At 48.4% G+C, this 10,830-nt stretch overlaps 2 protein-coding genes across 2 annotated transcripts in view; both read right to left on the reverse strand.

Annotated features, from left to right (window-relative positions):
- LOC138161883 (serine/threonine-protein phosphatase 2A 65 kDa regulatory subunit A alpha isoform) overlaps nucleotides 1-10,830 on the reverse strand; it is a 454,863-nt gene that overhangs the window by 310,311 nt on the left and 133,722 nt on the right. The gene's annotated exons all lie outside the window — the stretch shown is intronic.
- On the reverse strand, nucleotides 1,324-5,947 carry CD177 (CD177 molecule). Its single transcript, XM_069088226.1, has 9 exons — nucleotides 5,829-5,947; nucleotides 5,057-5,200; nucleotides 4,723-4,902; nucleotides 4,225-4,356; nucleotides 3,905-4,030; nucleotides 3,061-3,204; nucleotides 2,580-2,852; nucleotides 2,010-2,168; nucleotides 1,324-1,761 (listed from the first exon to the last, which is right to left on the reverse strand). The coding sequence occupies exons 1-9, from the start codon at nucleotides 5,938-5,940 to the stop codon at nucleotides 1,508-1,510; spliced, it is 1,524 nt and encodes a 507-aa protein (XP_068944327.1). The 5' UTR covers nucleotides 5,941-5,947; the 3' UTR covers nucleotides 1,324-1,507.

The following is a 10,830-nucleotide window of genomic DNA, read 5'->3' on the forward strand; positions in this document are numbered from 1 at the left end:
GAGATGCCCAAATCTGGAGGCTTCTCGGTCCACACGTTCCCGGAGCATTTGCGCCCTCCCTTGTCCCTCCCGCGGCAGCGCATTCCCGATGGTTTGAGCGGTCACTGCGCAGAGAGCCGGCCTCTAATCGCACAGACCTGGGCTCAGGACCCAGACCACGGTTCCCGCTGGGCGCTCTAGGAGGGGCCCGCTCAGGAGCTGAGCTGGCAGAGAAGGCGCCAGCCTGCAGCGGGGCGGGGAGGCCCTGACCCCGACCTTGGCCTTGCGGGTCTGCGCTTTCGCGTTCATCTGAATCGTCCCCTGCCTGCGATACTTTCTCCTCCTCCGCTTCTCCAAATAGCGATCTTTTCCCAAGAGGCAGCAGGGGCCAAGGGCTTCCCGAAGCGTAACGGAGGGCGACCCCTGTGCTATCCCCCAGTGGAGCGCAAGCTCCCTGAGGGCAGGCACGGAATGACTTTCCTCTGTACCCCCAGCACCTGGCACCCGTGCGTGCCCAGAGATGTCAGGTACCGAGGTTATCCGCAACTTTCTTTTCTAGCCTCTACTATGGGGGATGACGGTCTTGAGGCTCCGAGTGGGAAGTGGGGGGGGAGGTTCTTCATGGAGAGTAGAGCCTCAGACCACTGAAGAGAAATGGGGGGTCACTGTGAGGCTAAGACCACTGAGGAAAGAGGGGGGAGTCGCTTCGAGAATGAGTCCACTGAGAAGGGGGGGTGGTATCTCTGAGAGGATGAGACCACTTTCGAGAGATGGGGGGAGTCACTGTGAGGATGAGGCCATTGAGGGATGAGGTCCTGGATAAACCACTTCTGGCAGTTGGGTGTTCTCTAGAGAAGGGGACAGTTAGCTCATTGGGCCATCTGGTTTTTTAACTGTGATGGGAAATTCTCCATGAAGAAATTTCCTCTGCAGGGGAACAATTCCTGACCCTCAGGTCAAAGGAGCTGGGCTCAAATACACTTGTGAAGCAGAGTACCAGTGAGAGCTTGGAACATCCCCTAACTTTCCTGGGCCTCAGTTTCCTCATCTGAAACCTGTGGGGTTCAGTTTAATGGCTCCAATCCTATAAATGAATGCAGCTCAGCATTAGGGGCCAAGATGAAGTCTTGGGTCAGAGGTCGGCTTGGCCCCAGATCTCCCAGCTCTGTCCACTAAGCTGGGGCCACTCTATGAGGAGAGGTCACTGGTCTGTCAGGAGCTGAGCTAGAACCAAAGCAGTGGCTGCGGGTGGGGGAAGAAGAGGAGGGAGGGGGATGGGGTTTGGTTTCCCCTCCCCCATCACACCATAGACAAACTGAGGCTCCAGTTGGGCAGAGAGGATTGTATTTTCCAGTCTCAGTGAATCCTTCCACATGCTTCCTGCCAAGCCCCTTCCAGAATCGGTGTGGGGGGCAATGGAAGGGGAGATAATTGGGAGTGAGGAGCCATTTGTGTTCAGGGTCATTCTCATAACAAAATGGGTCAGGGGACTCTCAAGATCTTAATGGGTCAGAAGGGCCAGAGGCCCTCAGAGTGATGGGAGGCAGCCCCAGAGGGCCAGGAGCAGTCCAGCTGCCATTCCCCAGGCCTGGGCTGTGGTGGCAGAAACCCTGTTATGAGGTTTGGCAGTAACTCTCTTCGAGGAGCTCTGGTCCTGGGAGTCTTCTTGGCAGACCTCATTCACAGCAATGGGCCCAAAAGCCTTCGTGTTTCCAAGCAGATGGCAGCCTGTGACAGCTTTGGGAGCACAGCCCTGAACTCCAAAGTCAACTGTAAACCTTCCTGTTCCCAGAGTCACAGAAAGAACTGTCACTGTAAAACTGGGGACCCCAGTTACCACCCCCCCCAGGACCTAGGAGTCTAGATCCCCCAGTTACCACTCCCCCCCCGGGCAGACTGAGGCTTCCTGATTTGACAACCTACAGCCGAATCCCCCAGCCCCCCTAATTCCCTGACCCCAGTTCTTTCAGGGTCCCAGGTGTTCCAATCCCCCAGCCCCAGCTTCAAAAGGAAGTAGGTGTGGCTCTCACCTCCACTGAGCTGGAACTGTCCCTTGTAACAATGGGAGGTGCCACTTGGGCAAAGGGAAAGAGAAGTGTTTGAACAGGAGGATCCCAAGGCCACACAAGCTGGACACTGGAGACCATCAGGGGAAGGGGCAGCTGCTTGGGGAGGAAGAGGGTCAGGGGCTTGTTGGGGGATCAGAGGCCCTCCATTTTCCCCTCTGCCCCCTCTGTCTCTGCACCTCTCTGGGTCCCCTCATGCTCATGGTGGTTGTGATGGAAAGAGCCCAGGATTGAATTCCTCATCTTGACTCTGTTCTAGACTAATCTGTGTGACTCCTTGTCCTCTCTGAGCAACAGCAGCTCTAAGATGGGAGTAAAAACCTTTGTTGCTTGGCTTGTGGTTGTGAGGATTGAGTAATGCTGTAGAATGAATGGGAAGCACTTGGAATGCTGTAGAACAGGGGCTGTCAGGGCTGGGAGGGCCTTTAAAATACAGAATGTCAGAGCTGGGAGGGGCCTTACAACAGGGAATGTCAAGGCTGGGAGGGCCTTAGAACACAGAATGTCCAGACTGGAAGGGACCTTAGGACCTTTAGCTCCTGCTGCCATCTTGCCCCTCTTTCTTTGTCCCTCTGACCCATTTCCTCCTCCCCTCCCTCCCTCCTTCGCCCTGGCCCAGGTTACCTGTGGGTGGTTGGGAGTGCCACAGGGGGATGCTGGAGCTGAGGTTGTTGCAGAGGTCTGAGTGACAGACGTGGGTATAGGAGGTGATAGTCACCCCTGGGGGCCTTCCATGCCAGGTGCTGATTGGTTCCTGCGTGCGGCCTCTCTGGCAGCCTTTACTGATCACTGTGGCCACTCGGTCCCCTGCAGGGATGGGAGATCAGCCTTAGCCCTGCAGTGGGGACTGTAGAAGGCCTATAATTGTGTCCCTTTTGGTCAAATGGTGAGATGGATGGGGACAGTGGGTGCCTTTCTGCCTGAGTTGAGAGCTGGGAGCCTGGGATGCCTGGGTTGGTGAAAGGGAAGGGTGGAGGAGGCATTGGAGAGTCTCAGAGCCCCCTCTCCACCTTACCAGATTCCAGGAGAATCAGAGTGTCTTGACAGCCTTCCCCTGGCTCACAGGTCTCTCTTATGTTGCCATTCCACGAGATGGGGAAATCTGATTTGTCCCTTACTTCAATTAGGTGCCCCTTGAAGCAGACCAGGGCTCTGGTGTCTTGGGGAAAAACAGCTGGAATCAGGGGACCCGTGTGTCTTAGCCCCTCCAGGTCCCAAGTTTCCAGGCCACCAGCCAACCCTCCCTATCACCTCGACTGGATGGTTAGGACCCTCTTACACTCTGCCTGTACAGATAGACTCTGGCACCAGGTGGCAGGAAGTGATCTAACTGGGGATTCATCTCCCCTCCAGATCTCCCCTCCACCCCACTGCTGTGATCCTTCGGGAACCCATGCTCCTCCAGAGAGTCAGTGCTGACTGGCTATCCAGGGCCCGGAGAGGGCTGGGAGGAGAAATCCTTGGGAGAGGGCCTTCTGCTGGTCCCCCTCTCCCAATATAACAAGTCTATTTTGTGTCTGTATCTATGTCCATACCTGCCATGTATGTGGATGTGCATGCTTGAGTTTTCTGATAGAGTATCATCTTCCTGAGGGCAAGGACAGTTTCTTTTTTGTTTTCGTAACCCTAGTGCCTACCACTGTGTCTGACACTTAGGAGATATTTAATTAATGCTCATTGATTGATTAGAAGGGGACATCATGGGCATGTCAGCCTTGCAGAGAAGTTGGGGATATATTGGGTGGGTCAGATTTGGGGATGGGCATGGGGATCAAGTGGAAGTCCAGGGTCAAGGCAGTTCAGGCTTTATAAGAGAATGACTCTAGGCTAACAAGGGTCTGAGGGGTCTCCTGACTCACCCTGGCTCCCTTCACTCTCACAGCTCTCAGTCAGAGAAATGGGTCCAATCATCTTTGTCCCATTGAGCAGCTGGCAACCATCATGGGGAACACAGCCCTGAACCCTCAGAGGAAGTGAGATCCCCCCTGTAGAGAGAGACAGAATGGGGTGAGAGAGACGGACCCACCGGCTTGAGATGCAGGGGTCCCTAAGGGAGACAACTCTTACTCCTGAACCCAGCCCCAGCCAAGATCACCAGCATTCTGGACTGCAGCCCAGACTCAGGAGGCCAAGCTCTCAGTCCCCACCACCATGAGGCACTCAGGCCTGTGGTCCTCACCTCCAAAGAGCTGGATGGTTCCACTGTAACAGTGAGCTGTGCCTAAGGGGCAGGTGACCAGGGGAGCGTCAGAAGGGCAGGTGTAAGAAGACACACAGACCGGGCACCGCAAGCCCCCTTCTGCTGGGGCATCTGAGGAGGGAAAGAGGGTGGAGGGTGGGGCTGGGGGGGGCAGGGGAAGCCTAGGTCCCTGAGCTTGGATCAGACCCCTTGTTCCTTCCTCTCTCTGTTCTCTTGGTCTTTCTTCATCCTTCCCATTGTCTTTCACCATCTCCACTCTCCCTCTTCTCCCCCTGCTTCTATCAGTCTGCTCCACCCACCTCTTGTTCCTGTATTTCCCGGAGGACTGAAGTCCTTCCTCCCATTTTTCTCTCAATCTCCCCTCTCCTGTTCTCACCTCTGTATGTTTCCTCTCCTCCTTTTCCCTCTTCCTCCCCTCTCCATCCCTTGACCCTATGATCCTCAGCCCTCTTCGCTCCCTCCTTCTGCCAAGGGTACCTGTGGGTTCCATAGTCCACAAGGGGAGAGTGGTGTGGAGATCATTGCATAACTCTGAGTAGCAGACTTTGGTGAAGGATGCAATGGTCACTCCAGGAGGGCCTCTGTGCTGGCTGACAATGGATTCATGGGCTTGGGCTCTCGTACACCCAATACTGAAAACTGCACAGACTCTGTTCCCTGCAGGGGGAAGGGGGTGGGGGGAGACTGAGCCTGGGTACCTGAGGTCCACCAACTGGGGGCCTAGGACACCAGAGCCCCTGGGATGGTGGGGGATGGGCTGCAGAAGTGGCAGAGGGCCCCAGAGCCTTTTCCGTATCTTAGAGTTCCCTACCTGACTCCAGAATGATAAGGGTCTCCTGACATCCTTCCCCTGGCTGACAGGTCTCATTCTGACTGGTAGTCCATGAGATGGGGAAAGCTGACCTGTCATTGTCATAGATCAGGTGGCCCTTGTTACAGATCAGGGCCTTGGTCCCTGGGGAAAGAACAGGTGACATTAGATGCTGTGCTTCTTCTTTCTAGTGACCTCAACCCCTCAGGTCCAGGAGCACCCTCAAATCTGGAGCTGGAAGGGTGCCATTTTACAGTTGTGGAAACTGAGGCCCACGGAAATGAAGCGATTGGCTCAGGACCATGTCATAAGTGAGAGACACCCGGGATTCAAAGAGCTCCCCTGGCTGAAGGTTCAGGGGTCCTTCCAAGGTGCCAGCTTCCAAGGTGTCACCCAAAACCTCCCCTTCTCAGACACCCTGACAGCAGATTCTGAGGGTCCTCTCCACTCTCCAGGGATCCAAGCTCCTGCTCCTGCATCCCTCCCCCCTCTCCCTGAAGGATGGAGACATTGAAATTCCCAGCCTCCATCCTATCAGGAACGGAGGAGTCCCCATTCACCAGGTCTTGCCTGCCACACAAACCAACCCACGTGCCTGGATCTACAATTCTAACTTTTGGATACACAAGGTCTATCCCTCCTCCACTTACCCCCACAACAATGATGACCCCAATCTCCAGAATCCATCCCCCCTCCCCCTCCCAAGATCTTGCAGTTTGGACTCCTGGTCCTTGCCAGAGGACCCAGGAGACCAGTCACCCCCACAACATACAAGGAAGCATGAGGGCTGCACCAAGGAGCCAGAACATCAGCTGGGATCCCATGGTCTTGGAGCCTTGGTCTGGATGGGAGCTGAAGGCCCTTTCTGTCACCTTCCAAGTCATCCAGCTTCCCTTCTTATGTCCCCCTGCTGAGCAAACATCCGCCTCAGATTGGGGAAAGAAAACCCATTATTACTTAACCATTGGGGTCAAAGGAAAGGTGTGCCAGGGTAGCAGGTCAGCAGGAGAGGTTCTGGTTCCTTAGGGAAATTTTTTCCCCAGCCCCCACACTACTCAGAGACTCAGGTACCCAGCCACAGCCCGGGGACTCAGGACATCTGATCCCCTAGACCCTGCCCCCTCAGAGGAATCTAGCAGGGTCCCTAGTCCTTAGTTTCCCCATCAGGTGAGGACATCTCTGCCCCAGACTTGCCTCAGCTCAGAATGTGTCAATCGCCTATGAAGACAGTCTGGGGCAGGGAGTGGGGCGCAGGGGGGAAGTTTCACAGGCTGACACTTTCACCCCCTTGACTTTAACCCAACCTTCTTCCTGCCTAGCCCTTCTTCTCCCCCCATGCTTTTTCCTCCTTTCCCCCAATCCTCTCTCCTTCCCTAGTCTTAGTTAAAAGAATAATGATTTAGAGGCAGAGAATTTTATCAATGACCTATTAGTGCCAAACCCTGTCTATAGGCTGGGGCAGCTAGGTGGTGCGGTGAGTAAAATGCCGGCCTCAGAGTCAGGAAGACCCAAGTTTGGTTCTGGCCTCAGACACTTAACACACACACACACACACACACACACATACACGCGCACACACACACAACTAGCCGTGTAACCTTGGGCAAGTTACTTAACCCCAATTGCCCTCCAAAAAGGCAAAAAAAAAAAAAAAGAAAACTATAGGCCAATTTCACTAATGAATATTGATGCAAAAATTTTAAATAAAAGGCTAGCAAGGAGATTACAGCAATATATCATAAGGATCATACACTATGACCAAGTGGGATTTATACCAGTAATGCAGGGCTGGTTCAATATTAGGAAAACTGTTAGCATAATTGACCATAGCAATAACAAAACCAACGAAAGTTATATTATTGTCTCAGTAGATGCAGAAAAAGCCTCTGACAAAATACAGCACCTACTAAAAACAGTAGAAACCATAGGAAAAAAGGAGATTACCTTAAAATGATAAGTAATATTTATCTAAAACCAGCAGCAAGCTAGAAGCCTTCCCAGGGTAGAAGCAAGGATGCCCATTATTGCCTCTATTATTTAATATTGTACTAGAAATGTTAGCTATAGCAATAAGAGAAGAAAAAGAAACTAAAGGAATTAGAATAAACAATGAGGAAATAAAATTATCACTCTTTGCAGATCATATGATGTCATGCTTAGAAAATCTTGAAGAATTAACTAAAAAGGTACTTGAAATTATTGACAACTTTAGCAAAATTGCAGGATACATAATAAGTCTATATAAGTCCATAGCATTTCTATATATTACCAACAAAGTCTAGCAGTAAGAGATAGAAAGAGAAATTCTATTTAAAATAACTGTAGACATTTTAAAGTACTCAGGAGTCTATCTACCAAGACAAATTGAAGAACTATATGAACACAGCTATAAAATACTTTTCACACAAATAAAATCAGATCTAAACAATTGGAAAAATATAAATTGCTCATGAATAGGCTGAGTTATAATGAAAATGACAATTCTACCTAAATTAATCTATTTATTCAGAGCCATGCCAGTTAAACTATCAAAAAATTATTTTATAGAGCTAAAAAAATGACAAAATTCATCTGGAAGAACAAAAGTTCAAAGACTGCAAGGAAATCAATGGAAAAAAATGCAAAAGAAAGTGGTCTAGCTGAACCAGATTTAAAATTGTATTATAAAGCAGTAATTATCAAAGTACTCTGGTACTGTCTAAGAAATAGAAGCAGTGGATCAGTGGAATAGATTAGTGAAATGGAAATGGGAATTTGAAGATCTTCCCTGGGGGGGGGAGTGTTTGAAAACCTCACTTGCTTTGAAAGTAAACTCTGCCTCCTAATAGCCTGGATGTAATCACATGGAACCTATAATGGAGGGAATTTACTGAAGGGAAGCAGAGCCCACAGGAAGCTGGTAGCCAGAGCCAGAGAGACAGTGGTAGAGAGAGGAGCTCAGGCAAGGAGAGAGAGAGGTTTGTGAGTAAATATTGATCTTGTATTGGTTTCTGGGAAGGCTGAAGGATGCTGTGGCTCTCTGTGTTGTTATGGCTTATTAACTTCTTTGCTGCTATGATGGAAGCAGCTTATTGGTTTTGGGCTTCGGTTTTCTGGTGTCTAAATAAATGCTTCAGTTCTGTTCTTTTTTTTTTCTTAAGCAATTGGGGTTAAGTAACTTGCTCAAAGTTACACAGCCAGTCATTTTGTGTGGGTGCTAAGTATCTAAGGCTGGAACTGATCCCAGGTCGCCTGACTCCGGGGCCGGTGCTCTTACTCACTGCGCCACCTGGCTACCCCCAGTTATGTTCTTTATATGGAGAGTTTGGTATATTTTGCTATTGAATGTCATGTAATACTTATAGTCATAGTGTTTTTGTGATCATAGGCAATGTAAATATTGCACTGGCACTGCATTAGGTACAAATTATATTGTAGTAAATGACCATAGTAATTTAATATGTGATAAACCCAAAGATCTAAGTTTTGGGAACAAAAATTTGACAAAATTACTGGGAAAACTGGAAAACAGTAAGGCAGAAACTAGGTATAGACCAAGATTTTACACTATATATCAAGATAAGGTCAAGATGGGTACATGATTTACACACAAAGGGTGATATCATAAGCAAATTTAGAGAACATGGGACAGTTTATCTGTCAGATTTATAGAGAAGGAAGGAACAAGGACCAAAGAAGATATAGAAAGCATTACAAAATATAAAATAGATATTTTGATTATATAAAAGTTAAAAGTTTTTGCACAAACAAAACCAATGCAACCAGAATTATAAGGAAAGAAGAAAAGTGAGGAAATTTTTTTTTGCAACAAGTATCTCTGATAAAGAGTTCATTTTCCAAATATATAGAGAACTGAGTCAAATTTATAAGAATACAAGTCATTCCCCAATTGTTATATGGTCAAAGGATATGAATAGGTAATTTTCAGATGAAGAAATCAAAGTTATCTATAGTCATATGAAAAAATGCTCTAAATAACTACTGATTAGAGAAATATAAAATAAGGCAACTCTGAGGTGTTTGGATAATTATCTAGATTGACTAATATGACCAAAAATGTTGGATATTGGAGAGAATGTGGAAAAACTTGGTCATTAATGCATTGCTGGTGGAGTTGTGAACTGATCCAATCATTCTGGAGAGCAATTTGGAACTATGCCCAAAGGGCTATAAAACTGTGCATACTCTTTGATCCAGTAATACCACTGCTAGGTCTATATCCCAAAGACATTCAAAAAAGAAAAAAAAAGAAAAAAGTACCTATCTGTACAAAAATATTATAGCAGCTCTTTTTGTGGTGGCAAAGAATTAGAATTCAGTTGGGGGGATAGATAAAAAAGCTGCAATATATGATTATGATGGAATATTGTTATGCTATAAGAAATGAAAAATTGGATGGTTTTAGAAAAATCTGGAAAGACTTACATGAGCTAAAGTGTAGTGAACACAGAGAACATTGTACACAGTCCATTATACACGCAGTAAACCAGGAGAATGTTATACAGTAACAGCAATATCGTTTGATGAAAAGCTGTGAATGACTTAGCTATTCTCAGCAATACAATGATCAAAGACAATCCCAAAGATGCACGATGAAGCATACTATTGACCTCCAGATAAAGAACTGATATTGTTTGAATATAGACTGAAGCATGCTAGTTTTTACTTTCATTTTTTTTTATTTTGCGTCTTCTTGTACAAAATGACTAATATGAAAATGTTTTAAATGATTGCACATGTAAAACCTGTATCTGATTGCTAACTGTCTCAGGGAGGGAGAGATAGAATTTGAAACTCAAAACTTTAAATAAAAATGTTTAAAAAATTTTTAAAAAGGGGGCAGAGCCAAGATGGCAGAGTAGAAGCAGGACCTCCCCGCTGCTCCGGCTTCCACCTTCCCCAATCCATGTAAAAAGGGGACTCTAAACAAACTTTGGAGCTGCAGCACCCTTAAAATGACACAGAGAAGCTAACCTCCTGCTGAGGACAGCCCAGCAGGCCAGCAGGAATCTTCCAGTGCAGTGCTCTGGGAGCTGAGCCCAGCCCCATGCAGCCAAGGCTTTAGCCCCAGGGCAGGCCTGACCAGCCACAGGGACTCCAGATCAGCAGCATCTGTGGCCATTTCCAGAATTATCAACACATAGATGTGAAGGACAAAGTGAGAGTTCAGTGCAGTCTGGACTTTGGGACCCAGTAAGTGGGAGTGCTTGGCTTTTGCCCCCAGGGCAAGAAGCCACTGAGCTGCCCAGCACAGCCAGCCAGCGCCACGTGGCAGCTTCAGCTCTTGGCCCGCAGAGTGTAGGGGGACCAAGCACCAGTCTGAGGGGTAATTGCTCTTGCTTTAACCTGCTTGGATCTGGATTACAGTCTAGGGTGGAGGTTCTGGGGTGTGTGTCCAGCTTGCCAGAGTGTGTGGAGACCTCAGAGAGGGCACCCATCTAATACCTCTGGCAGCTGAGAAAACCCCAGCATTTGGGACGAAAACTCCCCTGTCTGGTGGCAGAGTCCTACTGTGGCAAAAAGCCCAGGGGTCAAGTGACTGAGGGGTGACATGACCAGGCAAAGGAAACAAAGCAGACAGAAGATTCCAACATTAGACTCCTATTTTGGGGAAAAAAAGGAGCAAAGCATGGAACAGGAGGAAGACAGTGAAGTCAGAACTCCTGCACCAAAAGCTTCAAAGGAAAATACGAGCTGGTTACAGGTCACAGAGGACCTTAAGAAGCAGATAAGAGAAGTGGAGGAAAAATTGGGAAGGGAAATGAAAACAATGC

Source organism: Petaurus breviceps, unplaced genomic scaffold (assembly GCF_028583685.1).
Source record: "Petaurus breviceps papuanus isolate PSGF00001 unplaced genomic scaffold, PetGlider_PUasm1.0 185, whole genome shotgun sequence".
Taxonomy (NCBI): Eukaryota; Metazoa; Chordata; class Mammalia; order Diprotodontia; family Petauridae; genus Petaurus; species Petaurus breviceps.

Excerpts from the sequence above, each read along its gene's own strand:
- CD177 (XM_069088226.1), bottom strand. The coding sequence starts at position 5,940 with ATGACTTGGAAGGTGACAGAAAGGGCCTTCAGCTCCCATCCAGACCAA. Across the intron at positions 4,031-4,224 it reads AACCATCCAGCTCTTTGGAG|GGGGGATCTCACTTCCTCTG; the intron begins GTGAGGACCACA and ends CTCTCTCTACAG. Across the intron at positions 1,762-2,009 it reads ACAGTTCCAGCTCAGTGGAG|GAAGGTTTACAGTTGACTTT; the intron begins GTGAGAGCCACA and ends CTCTGGGAACAG.